Source organism: Pelophylax lessonae (assembly GCF_965119305.1).
Source record: "Pelophylax lessonae genome assembly, chromosome: 6".
Lineage (NCBI taxonomy): Eukaryota > Metazoa > Chordata > Amphibia > Anura > Ranidae > Pelophylax > Pelophylax lessonae.
This window is the reverse complement of record NC_138773.1, coordinates 69572187-69597597: the sequence shown is the minus strand read 5'-3', so window position 1 is coordinate 69597597 and position 25411 is coordinate 69572187. Positions and strand designations below refer to the sequence as shown.

At 42.3% G+C, this 25411-nt stretch overlaps 1 protein-coding gene across 1 annotated transcript in view; it reads left to right on the top strand.

Annotated features, from left to right (window-relative positions):
• The window catches only part of LOC309558919 (dynein axonemal assembly factor 8-like), a 211969-nt gene that overhangs the window by 106514 nt on the left and 80044 nt on the right, over positions 1–25411 (top strand). The window contains exons 21-22 of the mRNA XM_082262014.1: positions 14720–15031; positions 20605–20667. Of these exons, the coding sequence (XP_082118140.1) occupies positions 14720–15031; positions 20605–20667 (375 nt within the window). The remainder of the gene's footprint in view (positions 1–14719; positions 15032–20604; positions 20668–25411) is intronic.

Sequence of the window (25411 nt, the reverse complement as noted above, 5' to 3'; positions counted from 1 at the left end):
AAGAGTCAAGTGTACAGTGTTGAGAGTTGCAGCAGCACAAACAGTTACAAGAAGCTACCTCAGTCAGTGCAGGGCTGGAGGTAGTCATATGCAGGACTTTTGATCTAGAGTCAAGGATTGGTACAGTCCTGGATCTTCTGAGTTAACCAAGGAGTTAAAGTCAACGTTTCAGCACTTTCAGCAGAACAGTATCTCAAGTGCCAGGAAGCGTTGGTCGGCATTCAGCTGGCGTTAGGACAGCGCTAACAGGCATCTTTTCTACAAAGTGTCCCAGTTAAACCTAGTTGAGCCAGAGGAGTATCCCACTCATTCCCTTCTCCCATCCCCATCATAAAATAAACAAAACAAACTAAAGATGCTGGAATGGTCATTGTCTCAGCTCTCACACTTGGGTTTTCAACTTAAATGTGTTGGAAGTGCTCACGGTAACAATGGCAGACCCACATCAGGCCCAATGCCTGGAAATACTGCTACATAAAGCCCCAACTATGTAATAAGTGCACTTAGAGTGTTTGTTTAAGGCGTGAAAAGTGGGATAGAGAAAATTCCAGAGGATGGGAGCACTTCTAGAGAAATCTTGGAGCCATGCATTGAGTTAGTTAATGGCACTAGCCTATTAAACTGTAACTAAAGCAGAAACTTAATGGAAAAAAGATTGGGACTTTGAATGAGTGCATGGGAACAGCCGGCCATAAGTAAACCATACTCACCGACCAGTCTGCTAACAAACTGAATCAATCTGTCTAACAATGTAGGTTAAAAACAGGGGTTTAGTTAACTCACATTTATTTGCAAACGCATGTGTAAGCTGCAAGGCCCCTTCACGGCACCCTGTATTACTTGCAATCCTAACACTACTAATTTATAAGTGTCTCCACAGTGGGAGCACATGCTAGCTCATGGATAGATGAAGGACAGGTGGGTATGGAGGTAGCCCAGCCCCAGCCTCTCCCAACCTGCCCCCATCTATGACTGGCCGTCAATGTATATTGCAAAATAACAAGTAAATACACTCCAATGGCTATGTGATAGCCACAGGGTTAAAAATAAGAATGACCGGCTGAGTAGCATGCATCTCCATCCCTGATTGTATGTTAAGTTAGGGCAAATTTGGGACTTTGAATAAGACCCAAGCCCTGTAAAGGCTCTTCGTCTCCATCCCTGTGAAAGAAAGAAAGGAAAAAAAGAGGTCCCTCCTCTATCCATTAGCTAGCATGTGCTCCCACTGTGGAGACACTTATAAATTAGTAGTGTTAGGACTGCAGGTAATACAGGGTGCCGTGAAGGGGCCTTGCAGCTTACACATGCGTTTGCAAATGTGTGTTAACTAAACCCCTGTTTTTAACCTACATTGTTAGACAGGTTGATTCAGTTTGTTAGCAGACTGGTCGGTGGGTATGGTTTACTTAGGGCCGGTTGTTTCCACGCACCTCATTCAAAGTCCCAATCTTTTTTCCTTTATTTCTATCACAGGGATGGAGACGCAGAGCCTTTACAGGGCTTGGGTCTCATTCAAAGTCCCAAAATTGCCCATACTAACAACTAAAGCTGAAACTTTTCCTTTCATGTGAGATGAAGTAAGGAATGGTAAAAAGGCCTGTCAAGCTTTTTCTGTCCCTCTCCAGTTAAAATGTTTCTTACCCCCAAAACTTTATATTCGCGATATGTGCCTGCTGTACCGTGTACTTGTATGAGAAAGTATCCTGTTCTCTTTGTATTGCTTTCTTTTTGTGAACTCCCTGGTGTGCCTGTCAGTCTCTCTGCTCTCCTATTAAAAACTGACCACACTAAGCAGAAGAAAACACAACGATCAGTTCTCTAGCTGTGCTGGGAACTCAGCCTGCTGTCCTCCAATGATGTCCTGACACGCCCCTGCTGCACAGCCATTCACTGGGAAGCTCAGTGTGCTACTGCTTCTCCTCCCCCCAGCAGCTGTTATGCAGCTGGGAACAGAGGGAAGGTGATCACTTATAAAAAAGGGAAAAAAAAGGTATTTATATTGTGTGTGTGTGTGTGTGTGTGTGTGTGTGTGTGTGTGTGTGTGTGTGTGTGTGTGTATTATATATATATATATATATATAATATACACACACACACAGTATCTCACAAAAGTGAGTACTTTTGTAAAAACATAAATTCCGTTCATCCTGGTGGTCAATTATATCAAATTATAAAAGATAAAACATAAATAAAAAATAAAAGATTATATATATATATATATATATATATATATATATATATATATATATATATATATATATATATATATATATATATATATATATATAATTTGTTTAAATTAAATACAAAAAAAACATCAACCCCATTCATCCTGGTTGTCCATTATATAAAAAATAAAAACTATAACATAAATAAAATAGTAAAAAAAAAAGTAAAAAATGTTTTTTTATAATTTGATATAATGGACAATCGGAATAAAGGGGATTGATGTTTTTTGTATTTAATTATGTTGGTTTTTTTGCAGTTTTTCTATTAATAAATTTTCTTCTGAAGTAGGGAACGGAGTTTCACCAGAGTGTCCCTACTGGAAGATTTCCCATTTATTTTTGTTTGGTGGTAACTCAAAATTTAGTTTTCATTTTCAGTCCCAGTGACAATGGTCAAAGGGACATTTTGAGAGTGTGATCTCCTAAACAAGGACACAGAAGGCAATAAAAACATGACAAGTATTCTAAATAAAGGTTTTGGCTTTAAATAATCCTAATAATGTTAGAAGAATCATCGTAGAAGTTTGTAATGTTGATACTTGGTTCTGACAGGCAGAGGAGGTATGAGCATGATGACCTAAAGGACAAACCAAGACTTAGTATTTCCTTGGCAGCTGTAGGACAGCAGGTTGCCCAGCCATAGCGTCCTCCCTGTCCGATAGGAATGGAGCTCATTGTATCAGACTCAGCTTTTCCGCGGTGAGATTTATGCAGACACAGAGAATTTTGGGTACAGTACAGGCGTTCCTGACATTTCAGAACAGGGCACAGCTGTGAGGATGCACTGATATACACCGTGTCCCTGCTTTGCCTGTGTAACCATCCTGCACATTAGCTCTTCCAGCTGCTAACCTGCGGACACATTTTTCTGATTGTAGGGAAGCTCTCCAGGGATTCACAGCTCAGATTACTGGAGTAAATTGATGTCATTAGTGGCAGTCCCATTGTGATTGTCATTCTTGCCACCACAGTTCCACCTTTCTGAGTAATCTCTGAAGCCATACACCAATACGAGTGAACGATAAGCTTTTGTTATATCAATATACAGTATTTATTGAAAAGATGTAAAAAACATCAGGAATCCTAACATACATTAGTAACATTTTTTTTCTATATTGTTACTTGTTTGAGCACGCAATCATATTTTACAATAGCATCATGTTATATATTACTTGCATCTGTATTCTGTAGTCAAACAATGGATTATACAATGTATTTTATTTGAATATTTTATATTCTGATAAACAGAAACAGGATTTTCTCACTTCAGAGCTAGAGACCAATGTTTTGAATTGTGGCTGGGAGTGGGGGATAAGGTATTAACCTCTAACGTAGCTGCACATTCTAGGATTTTCTAGCACTTCTGGTAATGACACCAGCAGGAGGAAACCATTGAGCCCTTCTCTCTTATTGTCTTATAGCACCCTGTCCTAAATAGAGGCTACCAGTAAATTTGGCTTTGCTGGGTTGTAGGTAACCTGGCTGATTTGTAGTCTTTGTGATCATTTGGGTTTTCCCCTAAGTTCAATGTGGCTTTAGTTCCTCCCTTTTGTCAGTAGGTGTCACTTTTTACCTTTGGCATTGGTATTATGAGCTGCAGTAAAACTGGGCTATGAATATTCAAACTTCTCCCAACCAACTAGTAGGAGTTTTCTTGGCTACTTGTGCATGCTGGGAGAGATTATAAATGTTCAGGGAGATCAAGTGATCAGGGTTCTCCTACCCAGAGCTTGGCCTGGGTGTATGTGTGTGTGTGTGTGAGGAACTGCTTGGCAGGCCTGAAGCCTAAAGCCCCGTACACACGCTACGAATTTCCGCCGACCGGTCGTCCGTCTTTTGTCCAGAGTGCGTTTTCGTTGGTTGGAATGTGCTCTAGACTGCACACGAATTTTCCCGTACGACAGAATTCTACTTCAGAAGTGATGTCATGTGTTGGATTGCTTTCTATGTGTTCTTTCATCTCTGAGCATGCCTAGTCTTGCTCATAAGATTTTTCCCCGTCGAAATCTGTACTAATGAGATGAAAATCGGACGTGTGTTGATGGAGGACAAAAATTTTAATGCCTGCACATCAGGATTTTGTCAGCTGAAAAGTCGGAGTCGGCTGTCGAAAGCACCATACTAACAATCCGAAAATCGGCAGATCGGTCATCGGACGAAATTTCCCTTCCGAATTTCTTATCGTGTGTACGGGGCTTAAGGCCTAACCATGTGCCCCAGGCTCTGCAAATGAGGGCCTGTCTGTGAGCATGATGGAAAGGATGGAGACATGAGATGAAGTACCAGAAGTCACTCTGTCATAGACCGGTGGAAAGCCTAGGAAACTGTCAATATGGCCTCATCCAGACAATTCCTGCATGCTACTGTAAGTTGTTGTTGCTATAGGAGTTAGCTGTTGCTACAAAAGTACAGAACACCGGTTAAAGCCTAAAGGCTCTTTTTCTGTACTGTCGTCTACCTTTCTATTTTTGTTTAAGGGGTCTGCTTGCCTACTTTTTCTATGGTCTCCTGTGCCCTCTCTCCCTGAATTTTTGTTGTATGAGCAATAAACTCACTTTTGTTCAGCATTAAAAGTGACTGGCACCCATTCAAATGTCCGCCCTCTCCGATGCTGGCATTAGGGGGGCGCAACAGTCTTTTACACTCCCCCCTTGGAGGATACCATAGATGGATCCCACTCATAGATAATGTTAGTAATGTCTCATCATAATCACTCTCATCATTCGGTATATAAATAGGAAGTGACACAGGCAGTGTGCTAATGTGGATCAAGAAATGTGGTCTCACCAAGACCAGACGACCAGTAGTTACAGCCACTGATGGACCAATGATATGGGACAAAGAGGTGCTGTCATACAGACCACTGGCCTCCTCTCTTAGAACTATAAGTTCTAGTATGTCCTACTGATTTCTTTATTTTTTGAAATACTACAAGCCCCAGCATGGCCCACTGTCACCACTTCTGTATCTGGCTACCTACAGAACTCATCCTACTGGCCTCTTTCTTGTCTCTGTAAAATTGCGAGTCAACCTGCCTTACCTACTGTCCCTGTAGAGCTATAAGCCCCACCATGTTTCAATTTCAGCTTTGTGGAACAGCAAGTTCTATCATATCCTTTCTCAACCAGGATACCATAGAACCCTGGGGTTTATTTAGACGTTTCTAGGGGTTGCTTGTACAGTGAGCATTGTTGGGTTGATCTCACACTTCCAGTGACCACCAATGTAAGCGGGGCACATTTTCCACTGACCGCCAATGTAAAAGGGCTCTGCATTAACCATTATTGTAAGGGGAACATCTCTTAGTTAACAACAACGTAAAGGTGCATGTCCCCACTGACCACAAATGTAAGGGTGTACTCTACTAACTACCAATGTAAGATTGCACATCCCCACTGACCACCATTATAAGAGGGCCTATTTCTCTTTGACAAACCGTGTAAGCGCACATTTTACTAACCAACAATGTGAGAAGCCACGTCCCCACTAACCACCAATGTAAAAGTGCATTCTACTAGCCACCAATGTAAGGGGCATGTGTCTGCTGACCATCAATGTAAGGAAGCTTTCTACTAACTGCCAAATTAAAGAGGGTTTGTCTCCCACTGACCTCTAATGTAAGGAGTAATTTGTCCACTGACCACCAAAATAGAAGGGCCTATCCCCCACTTTCCACCAATGAAAGGGGTATTTCTCTACTGACCACCAATAAAAGGGGACCTTTTCCCATTTTTTAGCACTACATGTTTATGAGTGTTGGGGTACACCACAATTTTCACAGTCTGCATTTTTTCAGACCATTATTAACATATTGTTAATACAATGTATTGTTGAGGTATGGACAATTGATCTGAGATTTTAAATGATCTGTCAAATCTGGTATGATTTGAATCTTAATGTCACAAAATGTACTTTGTTATGCAACTAAGATATTGCATCCCTTCTGGATTTTGCATACCCCTCCCTTGAGTCTTTGTCTCCCTCCCTTTATTCCCCCCAATAAACTTTGGTTTGGAACAAAAAAAAAAACTTTTGTTAATATTTATTAGTCAAAACATATCCAACACTGTGGCTATACTTCATTTAACTTTCTACAACTTGCTCATCATGCTAATTTTTAGCAGAGGTTCGCTAAGCCCTGAAAACTTTTCCAAGCGTTCTTCCAGGTAAAATGATTGAGAACTCTACTCTCTGCAGAACTACAAGTGCCACTACATCTCATTGGTGTACCCACTGAGTCTGCCGCATTCCTCAAGAGGAATATATTTTATTTCTAAGAAGTGTATTCCCTTTAGCAATACATAGCTACTTAATTTTCTCCCACCAACGTCATGTACCTCCTTTTTATTTATTTTCTACAAGAACACTTTCTGATTTCTCTTCCCATTTATTTAATTGCCTCTTCTAGAACTAACAAAAAAATGTGTTATTGAAAAAAAAAAAAAATTGTGATTATTAACCATTTATATGTAGGAGCCTATGATAAATGTGAAAGTAGAATATATCTAATAATAGAACGAGGTACATTTTCTTAGTAAAAAGAGGTCTTCTCTACGGGGGAAGCTTTTGCTTGTAAGGATAAGAACATCAAAGGAAAAAAAGCTGGCGTGTGACATAAAAGAAAGAATGCAATATTATTTTTTTACATCTTGGTCATTCCTACCTAGGCAGCAGGCCTAAAAATAGGATCTTCTCGTGAGCTCACCTGTGGGCAGAACAATCTAAAGGATTTTCCCTGTGTCCTCTGTCTCTGAAATTGGCCTTTCTCCCCAGTTACACATCCCTCAGCTCCCCATGCCTGTGTTTGCTCCGAGCTTCCAGGATTACCCACTGTAATGGGCATACAGAGCCCGAGGCCTTGCCGTTAGCTCTTCCCAGTCCTACAATCAGCTATTTTTGGTTATTTCCATAAATAGGACTCCGTCTCTGTATGGGTTTCCCCACCGGTGTCATCCACATTCCAGGCTGAGGTGTATATTTAATTAGGCTGTGTCAGTGAAGCCAGTAAGGATGTGAGCTAATGGCATGTTCAGCGGCAGTTATCACTTAAGTGTTTTTAATTTGTAGTTAAACTATTAATGGGTGCAGAATCCCTTGGTAAGGATTTACCAAATTTCTTTCTGCTACAGGGAATAGTTATATATCATTAGCTTGCCTGTCTTCACAGGAAGGCTGTATTTATTAACATATATTAACAATGAAAACAGAAGTGGTGCCTTGAGATCCAGAACAGCCAATAAGAGATTAGATTTATAGATGCAAGCTTAATTGGGATTGGTCAACATGGGTTACTGCACATCACTGCTCCTTGCATTAGTAAAGCACAGTAGGGTGGATTAATAATAATAATAAAAAAAAAAAGTCCAACCCTTTAGCTGGTATCTTGCTGTTTCTGATCTATCTATAGAAAAGTCAGCTGGAATTTGATTGGCTGATGTGTACACCATCATGTTTTTCCCTTAGGAAATAAACATGTTTCCAAAATTCATATTCAACAGTGCCAAATAACATCGAAAAAATGCTTCCTTCTGCAAAAAAATTAACATTGTTTGCAATCATTTAAATATATTGCAGTACAAAAGTTTGCTAAATATTCACAATATTTTTATTAAAATATATATATGTTTTGCTCAAAATCAGTCATTATATTTTGTTTTAAAGTAGAATTAAAGTAAAACAGGATGTGAAAGGAAATCCCTCCAAAATGAGGGAATCCCTGGTTGTCACCAGAACTAGTGACTGGAAAAAGTGCTGAGAAGGGCAACCAAACTGATAAGAAGCATGGAGGAGCTCAGCTATGAGGAAAGATTAAAGGAACTGCATTTTTTCTCTCTTGAGAAGAGGAGATTAGAGGGGGAATATGATCAACATGCACAAATACATAAGGAGGGGTCCATATAGTGAACTTGGTGGAGTTATTCACTTTAAGGTCATCACAGAGGACAAGGAGGCACTCTTTACATGTAGAGGAAAGGAGATTTCATCTCTCAATAGGGAAAGGTTTCTTCACAGTTGGAGCTGTGAAAATGTGGAATAGATTCCCTCCAGAGGTGTTTCTGGTCAGCTCAGTAGATTGTTTTAAAAAAGGCCTGGATTCTTTCCTAAATGTACATAACATAACTGAGTACTAACATTTATAGGTAAAGTTGATCCTGGGAATATCCGATTGCCTCTCGGGGGATCAGAAAGGATTTTTTTCCCCTGCTGTAGCAAATTGGATCCTGCTTTGCTGGTGTTTTTCACCTTCCTCCCGATCAACTGTGGGTATAGGATTGTGTATATAGGATTGTATGATTTTGTTTTATTTTTGTTTTTTTATTGGTTGAACTAGATGGAATTATGTCTTTTTTCAACCTAACTATGACTTCCCCATTGGAAGATTTCCCCCCTCTCTCTCTGTTCTGGTGACAATCCAAAATTTTTAGTTTTCCTTGACTTTTGTTGATAATGGTAAACGTGTCATGGTCTGGGATTAGGCTCAAAGAGTGGCTGTAGCAGTAGAAAGGGCTACTAGTCATCTGGATGAATACACAGGCAGATCCCCCTGGTGGATGATGTGGTCTCACCTGAGGTGTAAGGTTTAGGCACTAGTTGTTCTACACCAGAGCCCCTAATGGTGGAGATGGGGTTCGCTGCATGCTGATGTCAGGTTGCGGCCCTCTGGATTGCCCCAGAACGAAGAGAGCAAGCCGGAGTCAGGTAGTGCATGAAGCAGATAGGGAACAAGCAGAGGCATAATCAATAAACAAGCCGAAAGGGCAGTGACGAGTAGTAGATGGATGGGATCAAGCAGAAGCATAGTCAATGAACAAGCCAAGGGTTGATAATGAGTGGTAGTGAAGAGAAAGAGACAACAGCAGGTATGCAAGGGAACAAGAGAGAGCACAATAATCTGGCAAACAGGAAGTTCATTGTAGGAGCAAAGAGCTCAAGGTTCACACAAGATACAAAGTAAGATTGTCCAAGGAATCAGGCAGGGAACTGTACAGCAGTTCACAGGTGGCACAGTGAAAAGAGCCACAGCCAGACACCGCAGAGGTATCGCGTTCAAATCCAGCTCCTGATATAGACATGGCTACTCTCACTAACAGGGCCACAGAGAGCATTTAAAACCTAACACAAGAACAGCGTAGGTGCCATTACAAATGTTGTAACTGTGCTATGTGTGTGTCATTTTATGTGCCTCTCTTCAATAAAAAAATAGTAAAATAAAACCTAATACAAAAACAAACAGGGTGCTGAATTCAGATTTTGTAAGGGTCACTGAAATTGTCACAGGGCACACTAGCTCCAGTTGGGCAGCACTCCTCAAAACAGGGATAACCCCCAGGAACTGGGTAAGGACCCAGAGTTGAGAATCTACAATATACAATACAATGGGAGCATCAAATAAACAACCAAAACTCCAAAGATAATTCCACCTTCATCAGGGCTTAAAAATTTTGACTGGTTTAAATCACTCAAGTAAGCAGATATCAAATAAATCTGTACTGTGATTTACTGTTTGGAACAGTTTCAGGAAAACAGGTTAAGCCAGTGTTAGTGAATGCAGCAAAGGACCCTCATCAATGGAGCAGAATTCAGCTCTGTAAGTATATAATACCTTCAGGTATAGCTTTTTAATTCCATTTTTAAGTTAGGCAACTAAACACCTGCAGAGCTCCTTCAATCTGCTTCAAAGCTGTTTTTTGTATCTGTACTGACTTGTGCAGGGAGTAAAAATTAAAGTGTTAAAAAAAGAATAGGGCAGAAACCCACATAAACAGATAGATACATATAATCATACATTACATGAGAAATAATGCCTCAGTGTAACTGGATAATACAGGCATCATAAAACAACAATAGTATGATAACTTGTTACATCTCACAAATTGTTGGTAATAGTAGAGAAATATACATCACATCCTAGGGGTCTCAGAGGCGGTGCCAAAAAGGAAGAAGACTAGCAGCGTCCCTGAGTTCATGACATACAACCCTGGAGCGATGAGAGATTAAAGAGGAAGTAAACCCTCCTCTGACACTTTTACCTATAGGTAAGCCTATAATAAGGCTTACCTATAGGTACTGTAAATATCTCCTAAACCTGCACGGTTTAGGAGATATTTACCTTACATGCAGCCAGTGACGTCACTGGCGCATGCGCTCTGAAGGAACGGCCGCTAGTGCCGTTTCTTCAGAGCCCCGTGCCGTGACTGTCGGCTCCTGCGCGCGTGCTCGGGAGTGACGTCACCGCGGCTCCGGCCAATCAGATGGCCGGATTCTGCGATCCCGGAAGACGGGCGACTGGACATGTCGCCCGTCATAGAGGTGAGCGGACGGCACGGCGGGGGCTCGTTCTAAGGTAAGTATTTCATAATGAGCTAGTATGCGATGCATACTAGCTCATTATGTGTTTCTCTTACAGGCTGCAAGAAAAGAAAAAAAAGGTTGTTTGGGTTTACAACCTCTTTAAAGTAGCCAGGTGCCCTACATGTTTCGCTTGAGGGATCAAGCTTCTTCTGGAGCTACTGGTATACAAAACTCCACATAGAGATGTGTGGCGATTCACAGTGTCCATATATGGGAACATGAAGACGTAAGAAACGATACAAATCATAACGAGGGAATGTGCTGTGATGTTGGCGGTTTGTCCCCATCCGAGGGAGATGATGGCTGATGTTTTGGGTCTCCTGTTTTGATGCCCTGCCTGTGGGACCTCTCATACTTTGGCTTACTCACAAGCTGCGCATCTTTCCGGCTAGCTGCCGTGTGCGACATATGCATTACCTGTTCTGGCTCCTTCTGGCATCATCTAGTAGACTCATCACAGCACATTCCCTCGTTATGATTTGTATCGTTTCTTACGTCTTCATGTTCCCATATATGGACATGAGTCCACTGTGAATCGCCACACATCTCTATGTGGAGTTTTGTATACCAGTAGCTCCAGAAGAAGCTTGATCCCTCAAGCGAAACATGTAGGGCCCCTGGCTACTTTAATCTCTCATCTCTCCAGGGTTGTATGTCATGAACTCAGGGACGCTGCTTGCCTTCTTCCTTTTGGCACCGCCTCTGAGACCCCTAGGATGTGATGTATATTTCTCTACTATTACCAACAATTTGTGAGATGTAACAAGTTATCATACTATTGTTGTTTTATGATGCCTGTATTATCCAGTTACACTGAGGCATTATTTCTCATGTAATGTATGATTATATGTATCTATCTGTTTATGTGGGTTTCTGCCCTATTCTTGGTTTTAATTGTTGATCAATAAAAAAAATTTTTACCCTATATTTGTAAGTGTGCCTATAAAGTTCACTATTTTCCCCCCAACACATTTTGACATTTGAATTAGGATGTGGCACATAGTCCCAAACTCCTGATGCGCTCCTTTTGCTGCTAAATGGTTGCGCATTTTTTTTTATATTATATAAAGTGTTAAAAAAATGCTTATGTACACGAGTCCTTGTTGCGTAAGCATAGCCAGCAGGACTGGGCACATGTATAGTTGAAACACATATTGCACAAATCATGGTACCCCAGCTGCACCAGATCCAGTTCCTAAATGTTGCAAGTTGATTTAGGTTGGATCTGCATGGTCAGTCAAACATGGCTTTGGTTAGGCTGCAGAAGCATCAGACCATTTGCCAAGTTTTTATTAGGGTCTGTATCCCTGCTGGGGAGAATCATCCCTCTATTTGTCCTGGTGATGTTTGTTATCATGGCTGGACTTAGGGAAAATCCTACATTTTAGTTTTCACAAGAGCAAGAGGTGAACAAAATTTTTCCGGGGGAGACAAATGTACTAGTGACAACTGTCTAAAATGCGGATTCCCCATTAGTTTGAGGCACTTTGCCCTCACTACCTGTTACATTTCTAAGACTCTAATTAAAGGGAAACCTAGCTGGACATAGACAGCAAAAAAATGGTTTTAACCATTCCTTACTGAAAAAAATAGTTTGGGCTATACATACTGTACATTTTAAAAAGTGATGCTGCCTAGAAATTTGGTACTGAGCTCTCTAATCGCACTGAAAACTCAATACACTCCTTTACCTCTTTTCTTTCACTTCCCACTTCTCTCGGATGTGCCGTTTCGTAACCCCCGGTTATTCTATTGTGGAAATGGTTTGATAAGTGGGGGAAATGTAACTATCGAGGGGGTGTGGAAGCAATGCCTCTTTATATCTTTTACTATTTGAATATTACTGATGGCTGACTGTTTGAATATGGCTTTTCCAACCATTTGGAATTGTTTTGTACAGTATCTCACAAAAGTGAGTACACCCCTCACATTTTTGTAAATATTTTATTATACCTTTTCATGTGACAACACTGAAGAAATGACACTTTGCTACAATGTAAAGTAGTGAGTGTACAGCTTGTATAACAGTGGATAGTTGTTGTCCCCTCAAAATAACTCGACACACAGCCATTAATGTCTAAGCCGCCGGCAACAAAAGTGAGTACACCCCTAAGTGACAATGTCCAAATAGGGCACAAAGTATCAATATTTTGTGTGGCCACCATTATTTTCCAGCACTGCCCTAACCCTCTTGGGCATGGAGTTCACCAGAGCTTCACAGGTTCCCACTGGAGTCCTCTTCCACTCCTCCATGACGACATCACAGAGCTTGTGGATGTTGGAGACCTTGCGCTCCTCCACCTTCCGTGAACATACAGTGCCTTTAAAAAAGTATTCATACTTCTTGAAACTTTCTACATTTTGTCATGTTTTGTGTGATAGACCAACACAAAGTGGCACATGATAAATGGTTTTCAATTTTTTTTTTACAAATAAATATGTGAAAAGTGTGGCGTGCATTTGTATTCAGCCCCCCTGAATCAATACTTTGTAGAATCACCTTTCGCTGCAATTACAGTTGCAAGTCTTTTTGGGTATGGCTCTACCAGCTTTGCACATCTAGCGAGTGAAATGTTTGCCCATTCATCTTTTCAAAATAGCTCAGCAATTTTCATATCTGGCCACAGATTCTCAATTGGATTTAGGTCTGGACTGTGAGCCATTCTAACACATGAATATGCTTTAATCTAAACCATTTCATTGTAGCTCTTATTGTATATTTAGGGTCGTTGTCCTGCTGTAAGGTGAACCTCTGCCTTAGTCTCCAAGTCTTTTGCAGACTCTAACAGGTTTTCTTCTAAGATTGCCCAGTATTTGGCTCCATCCATCTTCCCATCAACTCTGACCAGCTTCCCTATCCCTGCTGAAGAAAAGCATTCCCACAACATGATGCTGCCACCACCATATTTCACAGTAGGGATGGTGTGTTCAGGATGATGTGCAGTGTTAGTTTTCTGCCACATGTGTTTTGCTTTTAGGCCAAAAAGTTCAATTTTGGTCTCATCTGACTGGAGCACCTTCTTCCACGTTTGCTGTGTCCCCCACATGGCTTCTCGTAAACTTCAATCAGGACTTCTTATGGCTTTCTTTCAACAATGGCTTTCTTCATGCCAGTCTTCCATAAATGCCAGATTTGTGGAGGGCATGACTAATAGTTGTCAGACAGATTCTCATACCTGAGCTATGGATCTCTGCAGCTCCTCTTGAGTTCCATGGGCCTCTTGGCTGCTTCTCTGATTAATGCTCTCCTTGCCCGGCATATCAGTTTAGGTGGATGGCCATATCTTGGTAGGTTTGAAGTTCTGCCATACTCTTTCCATTTTCGGATGATGGATTGAACAGAGCTCCGTGAGATGTTCAAAGCTTGGGATATTTTTTTTATCACCTAACCCTGCTTTAAACTTCTCCAAAACTTTATCCCTGACCTGTCTGGTGTGTTCCTTTGGCCTTAAAGATGCTGTTTGTTCACTACGGTTCTCTAACCTGTAACCCTCCAACCTCTGAAGGCTTCACAGAACAGCTGTATTTATACTGAGATTAAATTACACACAGGTGGAAACTATTTCCTAATTAGGTGACTTCTGAAGGCCATTGGTTCCACTAGATTTTAGTTAGGGGTTTTAGAGTAAAGGGCCGAATACAAATGCACACCACACTTTTCACATATTTGAAAACCATTTATCATTTTCCTTCCACTTCACAATTATGTGCCACTTTGTGTTGGTCTATCACATAAAATCCCAATAAAATACAATTCCGTTTTTGGCTTTAACATGACAAAATGTGGAAAATGTCAAGGGTTATGAATACTTTTTCAAAGCACTGTAACAAAGCCAAATGATGTCACTTTCTCTAGACAGAGTCTCAATAATGTAGAATAAATATTTAAGGAAATCACTTGCTAAAGTGACAACTTTGGCCTCATGGGAAGCTAATAGAGATATATTTAGCTGCATTGTAACCTCTCCAATAAACATTTGTAAGACTGGGGGTAATAAACTCCACCAAACACATTTTTTGGCTTTCGGTGCAGTTACATTTTGAAATCAGTTTACTAAATACAATAGTTCTAACATGGATTTGCATGCCACCAAAATTGAAAAATTGTGCAAATTTTTTTTTTTTTTTTGTCTTAACAGATTGCAGCTTTGAAGGATTTGAAGTTTTAGGGCTGAAGTGGCTGCCACATCTAAGTCGACTTCAGGCAAAAGAGATCACCCCGTACGAGGTGGGAGATCGGCAATGGCAGAGCGACCTTGAGCAGCTGACCTCCAACCCGGCACTGGTGTGTGCCCTACGCCGAATTCATGCCTTCACCTCCTTGGCACAGGCTATTAAACGGATTGTGCCAGTCACAGGGAAGATGCAGTCCCGGCTCATCATGTCCGCCACCCCTGAGATTGCTTTCCGGCAAGCTGTCCTGATTTTCACAGACAGGGACTTGGTTTCTGGTACTTATATCACATACGTTTTCTGTGTTGTACCTATTGTCCTAATCACAGTTCCTTTCCATCTTCTTTCACAAAGGAATTTGTCTGTAGCAACTAGTAATGTATCTTGTCTTAGAAAAAGCAAATCTGGGCTTTTCTAGTGTTTGCTTTAATTCCCCCATCACAGTTGTAAATGCTCACCTTTCCATAAGCAGCCAGGAGCAAAGAAAATCCCTGTTACTTTGGGGTATAGATAAGTATGTAACTCACTCAGTGGGCAAATCACCAAGAACTATCACTCATGGGGGCGACTCCAAAACCCTGTTTGAGCTACAACTAGAGCGACCTATAGCTTATACATGGCCGCTTCACCTGCTCCCAGCAGCCAAATGAAGTGGAAAGGGAGGAAAGAAAATGTTAGCATGTACTGCTGGTGAGAGGATTTTAAAGTGAACCTGTTCTTTTGCCCTGCATGGAGAGAGGTTCACTTTACAGCTAATTGCTTCCTATAGGCAACAAAAACATGTTCCCTTCCCTGCTGGATGTGTAGATCAATGACACTTTTTTCCATTAGGGCTTTGTGTTTGCTGACATCTAATAGCAGTATATCCTTTTTTCAGGACATCCTAGCTGTCTCCCTACATCCAGTCTAATGAAAAGCGTAAATAAACCAATGGCAATGAGGAAGGCCACTGTGATGTTTTTTATGCATTATATTTATGTCCTTTTATTGATATCGTTATTGGTCACAGTGGCCTCCTTCAATGTTATTGTTATTTGCCTTTGGTGCACTTGCGCTTTTCATTTGTGAATTTTTTTTATTTAACAATAGTGGTGCTTTATTGAGGAAACAGAAAAACAAGTCAAGTTATACATTACATCACAGTGTCTTGTCATATATAGATCTCATACATAGAATGAACACAGTAAACAGAAAACACAATGCAAACCTATACACAGAAAAAACTGAAGAACATAAGCACAGCTTGTAGTCTGGACCCACTCTTGACAGATCGGCAGTCTAGGTAAGACTCCAAGGGGACCACCCCTTATCAAACTTCCACGGGAAGCCTCTGTTAATGTAGGTCATTTTATACTGGGGAAGAGCCGCATTAACCATGGCCTCCCAGGCTGCAGTGTCAGGCTGAATAGGCGAGGTCCATTTCATCAGAATCTCCTTCTTAGCATAGTAGAGAAGGTAGGAAATGAGGAGTTTCATATGAAAGGTATGCTGTTCATCCTCATGAATACCCAATAAGGCCAAAGCAGGAGACGGCACCAGTGACATCTGCAATCTAAGATTAATCTAGTCATCGATGGCTTTCCAGAAGTTCTGAATGTGGGGACACTCCCAAAACATAAGAAGGTACGAACCCTCCCGGGATTGACATCGTGGACAGGCAGCATCCCTCTGAGGGAAGATCCTATGTAGCCCAGCTGGGGTATAGTAAACCCGAGGGAGAAATTTAAACTGAATAAGTTTATCACTGGACGATATTACCAACCCAGGGCCCTGAGTAATACAATCCTCCCAAGTCTCCCTGTCCAGTGACAGAATATCTCCCCTCCAGTGCTCCCAAAGCTGCTCCAATTTAGATGATTCAACACCCAGGAGAGCATTGTGATGGCTTTTTCAATTCCCCAGCCACCAACTCTTCTATGGCATCCCGTTTAATAGTGGGAGGCTGTCGAAACTGGGCCCCCAAGGGCGTGACGAAGCTGGTGGTACCTAAATAACATCCACCTTGGTAGCTCGAATTTCTGGGACAGTTGGGAATAAGACAATATGACACCCGCCGGCATAAGGTCCCCCAACGTCTTAATTCCAAACCTTTCCCATAACTGGGGGTCCGGGACTGTACGAAGATGGAGGAGAACTGGATTCCCCCAAAGGGGTTGAGCCGGCGACAACTGACCAGGACCAACAAATCTTTTGTAGCAGTCTTCCAGACCCTCCAAGTTATACGCGTGGGTCCAGGAGTGACAGGATATGCGAGGGGGCCACGGTATATCAGATTGCGAAGATCCATCAGGGAGCCCAGAGAAGTCGCCTCCAGACACACCACCGCATTTGCCCTACCACCCTGCAGCCACCAATAGACCATCACCATCATAGCAGCCCAGTAGTATGTTTGAAAATTGGGTAAACCCAAGCCCCCCAAACGCATTGGGAGGGATAACGTAGACCTAGCTAAACGAGGGGAAGACCCATTCCAAATGAAGGAGCCTATACAACTGTCCAACTCCTCAAAAACAGGACCGGAAATCCAAACTGAGCTATTCCTAAAAACATAGGTAAAGTGAGGAAGGATCATCATTTTGATCAAATTAATCCTGCCTAGTAAATTCAAGGGGAGAGTGGATCATGATGCGGATTGGGCCTTAAGCGAGACAACTAGGGGGGCGAATGTTACGGGTTAAAAAAATCCACTATATCCCCATTAGGATCCCCAGATACCTGAACTCCGTCACTCACTGCAGTTGGGACGAGACACCCAAGGGAACTACCCCATTATCTATAGGGAACAGGACTGACTTGGATCAATTGGTCCTGATACCTGAAAAGAAGCCAAACCCAAAATCGAAAAGCCGCAGAGCCGCCTCAAGCGATGGACCCGCATTGTTAAGATACAGGAGAGCATCGTCAGCATATAAAGACAGTTTCTCCTCCAACTGCCCCACCCGCAGTCCCACCACCTCCGACGACCGAGAAAATGTGAAAGCATCTTTATTTTGTAGAAGCTAATTTCTAAATTTTTCATAGTTCACCTTTTCACCCTAAAAAATGATAGTATTTTAGGGCAAAAAGGAAGGGGGATAATTGGCAGCCCTGCCGCGTACCTCTATGAAGAGGGAAGGCCGGAGACACCACATCGTTGGTACAAACCCTGGCCCTAGGAGCCCTGTAAAGCAGCTGGAGTAAATGAAGATATCTCGGGCCAAAACCAAACCAACACCTCCCACAAATACAGCCACTCCACCGAGTCAAAAGCTTTCTCCACATCAAGGGAGGCCACGAATCTTGTACCCGGATTATCGTGAGGTAATGACAGGTTCAGAAAGAGGCATCTTAAATTTATGTCTCTCCCCTTACCCAGCATGAATCCAGTCTGGTCAACGTGAATCAAGTCAGTGATAACGAAGGAGAGGCGATTAGCCAGAACCTTTGCCAAGATTTTGGCATCCACATTCAATAGCGATGTAGGTCTATATGAGGCACAGTCCTGGGGGTCTTTGCCGGGCTTGGGGATCAGAATAATAACCGCCTCCTCAAATGACTCAGGGAGTGCCGCAAGAGAAGAGGAGTCAGAGAACAAAGCTGCGAGTCTAGAAGCCACCATGTCCACAAACGTAGAATATAACTCAACGGGGAGGCCATCAGACCCCGGGGTCTTCCCCACCTGCATGCCCTGAATAGCAAGCTGGATCTCCTCCAAAGAGATGTCAGCTTCCAGGTGCTCCCTATCAGCCCCCGCCAGGGTAGGGACATCAACCAAATCCAGGTACTCAGCCAGCCAGCTCCCTCGGACTACAGAGCGACTTGGAGGAATACAGATTCTCAAAGAACTGCCTAAAGCGACGGTTAATCTGATCTGGATCTGAGAGCAGCTGGCCATCCACACCACGTATGCCCGAAACATGAGTGGAGGGATTCTGACCTTTAGCCAGCCAAGCTAGCAACCGCCCATTTTTGTTGCCATACTCAAACACCCTCTGTCTGGAACTCAAAAGGGCCTTCTTACTATTCTCCACTCTATGCAGGGAGAGTTGTCTCAGAGCAGTTTGCCAAAGCTGGTACCTATCCAGGGTTTGGGACACCACAAAGGCTGCTTCCAATCTGGCTACCTCCAACTCCAAGAAAGTCTCCACCTGGGATGCCTCCTTCCTAAGTCCCGAGATTCGGGATATAAACTGGGGAATCAGCCTCACTGTTCATAATCCAATAATTACAAATTGATTCAGTAAGTGGGTCCCAAAGCCTCTCATCCGTGGCCCAGAACCCAGACAAATGCCAACGTTTATTATTGGAGGAGCCAAGGACAGAAATGGATAAACTAAGTGGAGCATGATCTGGCACACCCCGTGGGAGTATGCGGATATCCGTGACCCAATGGAGCGCAGCAGGGGACAACGGCACCAGGTCAATTCTAGATAGGGTCTTAAAGGTAGAGGAGTGACAAGTGTACTCCCTGACACCCGGATGTAGGTGCCTCCGAACATCCACCAGGGCGAAGGTGTGCAAGCCTAGATGCACCACCACCCGATCCCCTCAATCTATCCATGTCTGGGAAAGGAACCAGATTAAAGTCACCCAACAGAATTATAGCTGATGAGAATACCGTAATACTTTCTGCATAACATCATTCAATAAAGAAAGTGAAGCGGGGGGGGGCAAATATATACCAACAATGACTATAGGTCTGTCCTAAATAGAAGCATGCAAAATGACATACCTGCCGCTCGGGTCTGTGCACAACTTCAGTAGTTGAGACGGCAAGGACCTCCATACAAGTACACTGACCCCCCGGGCATAGAGTAGGTAGCATGGCAATGTTCCCCTACCCACGGCCGTATAAGACCTTTAATCCCAGCGCCCTGAAGATGGGTCTCCTGTAAGATGCAGATTTGCAGACTACGTTTTTGAAGAAATTTAAACACCAGAGAACGTTTCACTGCCGAGTTGAGGCTCCCCGAACGTTCCAAGAAATTATACTAACCTGAGACACGGAGGGTCAACCAGACAGTGAAGACAACAGAGGAAAAATTTGTGAATTTTTTAAGTTCCAGTATCAAACGCTACTGGTGTATTAAGCAGCATATATTTTCTGGTGGGCCTTGTACATATACTATATTGTCAAATACACCTGCCTTTACACACACAATAACTTCAATTGCATCCAGTCTTAGTCCGTAGGGTTTAATATTGAGTTGGCACAACCTTTGCAGCTATAACAGCTTCAACTCCCCAGGAAAGGCTGTCCACAAGGTTTAGGAGTGTGTCTATGGGAATGTTTGACCATTCTTCCAGAAGCACATTTGCGAGGTCAGGCACTGATGTGGACGAGAAGGCCTGGCTCGCAGTCTGCGCTCTATTTCATCCCAAAGGTGTTCTATCGGGTTAATGTCAGGATTCTATGCAGGCCAGTCAAGTTCCTGCACCCCAAACTCACTCATTCATGTCTTTATGGACCTTGCTTTGTGCACAGGTGCGCAGTCATGTTGGAAAAGGAAGGGGCCATTCCCAAACTATTCCCACAATTTGGGATCATGAAATTGTCCAAAATGTCTTGGTATGCTGATGCCTTAAGAGTTTCCTTCACTGGAACTGGTAAGCTGGTTTTTGTTCTCTGTTTTTAGTACTGCTCAAAAGAGAGATGTATGTTATTCCAATAGTGCTACATTAGAGGTATTGTCTTCCATCTAATGTTGTTTTAGTAGACACTTTTTAACACAAAAATATCTAAGGGATGATTATAAAAAAATAACATTGTTGATGTCGGTTAGCTTTCATCCTTGTTTCTTCTCAGCTATGACTCTTCCTATAAATATTTCTGTAGCTGCCACCAACTTATAGGTAATAAATTATCCCACAGATGCCCAAAGTCGACCGGTTCTGAAATATGCTGCGCCACCTGGAATCTACTACAAGGCAAGAGGTAAGTCGAGAGATCTAACCATATGAATATTGTTTTGAATTGAAAGATTTTTATAGTATATTTAGTCTCCATAATGATTATGATACTACACTGTTTTTATGTCCACTGAATACTCTGTGGTCTCCTGGATTAAAGTGTCATTGCCCCAGTTCCTGTCGCAGAATAATTTCAGGGGTTTTATTTCAACCTGTTCTATATTTCAAAATCCTGGGGGGGAGGGGGGGTTGCAGAAAATCTGCATGTAATCCACTAATCTGCTCTATTCTCCAAGAAGATGTTCTGAGTTTTGTGGACATCAAGGCTACCTACTTTTTTTTTGTCCCCGTCTTTTCAGAGCATCAATGATTCTTATACTTTGCTGTGGGGCCTCTTCACTATCAGTTCTTGGCCCGGCTTTTGGCCTTTCATTTGCATTTCTGGTATTCACAGAAGTGCTGTCCCCAGTATACCTTGCTGTGCTTTTATGGCATCCCTATTGTGAAATACCTAGATGACCTCCTGAGAAGCGAACAGTGTACACAGGTTCTGTCAGATGTGTATTCGACTGTTCAGAAGTTACAGTACTTCAGATGGATTATAAACCTTCATCGTTTTAACCGATTTATCATTTGGAATATCTGTGTCTAGTCCTGGACATAGTTTAGGGCAGAGTGTTCCTTCCTCATAAGAAACTTCAGTTTCTCTGGTCTCAGATCCAAACTCTCCAGTCCAGGAGTCTTTCAGCTCTCTGTTTTTGTATTCGAATCCTAGGATTGATGGTATTCCCCATAAGGTAGTTTCATTTGTCCCCTATCACTCCAGACCTCTGCAACACAAAATTCTGCCATCATGGGACAATTTGATCTGGTCTGGACAAACAATTCACCTTTCGCTATGGACCAGGTTGTCCCACTAATGTTGTTTTAGGAATCTGTAGTTGAGGAATTTCTTTCTTGGCACATTTTGGAGGAGGATGACGATGGCAGTCTGTTGGACTTGGAAGGAGTACTGTGCACCTTTGCTCTGGTAGGAACTTGGTCCTCAATGGAGACTTATCTCTTCCTATCAACATTTTGGAGTGTCAGGCGATCACGGCCACTGGCTTTAATAACATGTCTTTCCAGGTTCTGAGGGACAGGAATATTTCAAAGTCTGTGATGCCTACGATGCTGAAAGATGGCTTCCAGCAAGGTCTGTCATCTGGCAAGGGCTGAACCAGTATTTGGCTCTGAGCACTATCAAGGGTCAGATTTCTGCCCTTTCTGTTCTGTTTCGGAGACCGTTGACCTCTCATCTCTTGAATAAGACCTTTGTATGGGTGGGTCTCTGTCAGATCACTTCTTGGTAGAGGCCGAAATGCTGAGAGGGCTTCCCTTGCAGCTCGGTGCGAATCACCCCTGGAAGTGGGACAGGAGGTAACGCGTCCCAAGGAGCACTGGATGCTTGTGGAGTGCAGGTAAAGGTTCACAAGGGTATGCGGAACAACTTGCAGGGCCTCCAGGGAATCAAGCAATGTGCAGGTAAAAGCCAGGTCGAGGGTCATACACAGGTATCAGTCCAAACAGGTCGCCAAGACAAGGGGATTGAGCAGAAGCAAGTCCGTTGAGCAAGCCGGGATCGGTACACTAGAAGTCAGGCAGAGGACAAAAGAGCAAGGATGGTCACACAAGCCGAGGGTCAAACACTGGAGCAGGATCAAAGGGTCAGACAAAGCCGTGGGTCAAAGCCAGGAGAGAGAGTAGACAGGTCAGGAACAAGCCGGGTCAATCTGGAATCCAGGAAGTAGCAATGCTGAGGAAACAGGAAGAGCTGAAGACAATCCAGCAATCTGATGGGCTGAGCAGAGTCCTTTTATAGGCCAGTGAATTAGTCTATGGCTTGAGTCCATTGCAGCCATGGGAAGTACTGGCAAAGTTGCCAGTTGCAGCACAGCCATTTCACTGACAATGAGTCAATGGCCTGAGTCTATTGCGGCCATTGGAAGTACTGGCGGAGTTGCCAGTTGCAGCATGGCCGTTTCTCTGACAGTCTCCCATATAGTTTTTCCTGTCTGTTCTCATGTGACTTTGTGGGATCTGTTTCTCTGCAAATTAGAAACTGCCATTTGAACCCATTAGAGACATCTCTCTCTCTCTCTCTGCCGTCACTCTCTTTCTGTTACCATAAAATCTACAGTAGTGATCAATAGTTTGGGCACCCCAGGTAAACGTGTATTAATGTGCATAAAGGAGCCAAGGAAAGATGGAAAAATCTCCAAAAGGCATCAAATTACAGATTAGACATTCTTATAATATGTTAACAAAAGTTAGATTTTATTTCCATCATTTACACTTTCAAAATAACAGAAAACAAAAAAATGGTGTCTGCAAAAGTTTGGGCACCCTGCAGAGTTAATATCTTGTACTGCCCCCTTTGGCAAGTATCACAGCTTGTAAACGCTTTTTGTAGCCAGCCAAGAGTCTTTCAATTCTTGTTTGAGGTATCTTTGCACATTCTTCCTTACAAAAGTCTTCCAGTTATTTGAGAATTCTGGGCTGTCTGTCACGCACTGCTCTTTTAAGGTCTATCCTTAGATTTTCAATTATGTTGAGGTCAGGAGATTGTGAAGGCCATGGCAAAACGTTTAGTTTGCACCTCTTGATGTAATCCCCCGTAGATTTCGAGGTGTATTTAGGATCATTATCCATTTGTAGAAGCCATCCTCTCTTTAACTTCAGCTTTTTCACAGATGGCATCAAGTTACCATCCAAAATTTGCTGAAATTTTTTTAATCCATTTTTCTTACTACTCGTGAGATGTTCCCTGTGCCACTGGCTGCAATACAACCCCAAAGCATGATTGATCCACCCCCATGCTTAACAGTTGGACAGAGGTTCTTTTCATGAAATTCTGTGCCCCTTCTTCTCCAAACGTACCTTTGCTCATTCCGGCCAAAAAGTTCAATTTTAACCTCATCGGTCCACAGAACTTCAAACGCCGATTTTTGTGGTGAGGACATAGAAGAGGTTTTCTTCTGATGACTCTTCCATGAAGACCATATTTGTACAAGTATCTCTTTATAGTGGAATAGTGTACCATGACTCCAGTGTCTGTCAGATCTTTCTGGAGGGATTGTGCAGTCAAACGTGGGTTTTGAATTGTTTTTCTCACAATCCTGCGAGCTGTTCTGTCTGATATTTTTCTTGGTCTTCCAGATCTTGCTTTAACTTCCACTGTTCCTGATGACTGCCATTTCTTAATTACATTCCGAACAGAGGATATTGACATCTGAAAACGCTTTGCTATATTCTGATAGCCTTCTCCAGCTTTGTGAGTGTCAACTATTTTCAGTTTCAGTTTTCTAGACAACTGCTTAGAAGATCCCATGGTGCTGATTGTTGGGGCAAGGTCAGATGAGTCTGGGCATTTAAAACCTTTGAGATTGACATCACCTGGTCTTCCCAGACGATGATTGAGAACAATCCATGACACTGGCAGGTCTCAGCCTTGCAAAGGGGGCAGTGCATGCTATAAATTCTGCAGGGTGCCCAAACTTTTGCAGGCGCCATTTTTTTTGTTTTCTGTCATTTTGAAAGTGTCAATGATGGAAATAAAATCTAACTTTTTTTGACATATTATAAGAATGTCTAATCTGTAATTTGATGCTTTTTGGAGATTTTTCCATCTTTCCTTGGCTTCTTTATGCACATTAATACAAATTTTTACCTGGGGTGCCCAAACTTTCGATCACCACTGTATGAGGCTAGTGTCTGAACTGGAGGCCGTATTCATTTCTGGTTTTACATAGGATAAGATGGTGCTAAGGCCCAGGACTTCCTTCTTGCCTAAGGTTCTGCCTTTCACTTCAACCAGGACACTGTTTTTCCAAAAGGAATCCAAAAGGGTGTGCTGGATTCTCACTCCACCTCTCTAAGATGGCTCAGGCAGAACATTATTCAAGCTAATGTTCTCAAGAATTCATCCCTTCCCGTCAAGTTGCACTCAACTTCGTCTTTGAATGCTTTTTGAAAGTTTTTGCACCAAACAACTATTTATCAGCTTTGCAAGACTGCCATCTCTTCTGTTCACATGTTGTCTAAGTTCTACTATGTGGATGTTTTAGCCTCATCTGAAGCCAGCTTTGGACATAAGGTATTTCAGGTGACTTTTTCAGTTGAAGGCAGTCCTCAGTTCTGTTGTTTGTTTGTCTGTTTTTGTTGGGCCTGTTAGGGTTGGTTTGCTGGGTTGCTGTGATGTCCACTCCTCTGTTGGCTGACTTGTGGATGTCCTGAGCATTTAAGACTTTTTGGGTCTTTTAATGGATGAGAAAGAAAATACAATTTCTGTTTTCAATGTAAATTAAAATTCTTGGAGTCTATTGAGGGACACAGATCCCATCCCTTTGTGCTCACGATCACATACTCAGAGGCATACTGGTAGACTGGGGTTTTCTTGGGATAACCTAGTTTTTTTTTTTGTTAGCTAGTGTCCAATACTCCTGTAGGGGGCAGGATGCCCCAAAGGTGTTAGCCCTCAAAGGACTCCAAGAAAAAGATTTTATGATGAGCATAAAAATCCTATTTTTTTTTTTTTTACTTTGTTTCACTAGACTCACTAAGATATGTGAAAGTTCACTTTGCAAAGTAAAAAGTCATTTTGAAAGCGATTTTGCTGCACTTTTTAGTAAATCAAAACTAGGCCTCCATTCTCTTCCATGATTATGACACTACATTGTACATTTATATGATTACATATTGTCTCTGTTTTCCTCCACAAGGCTACTACA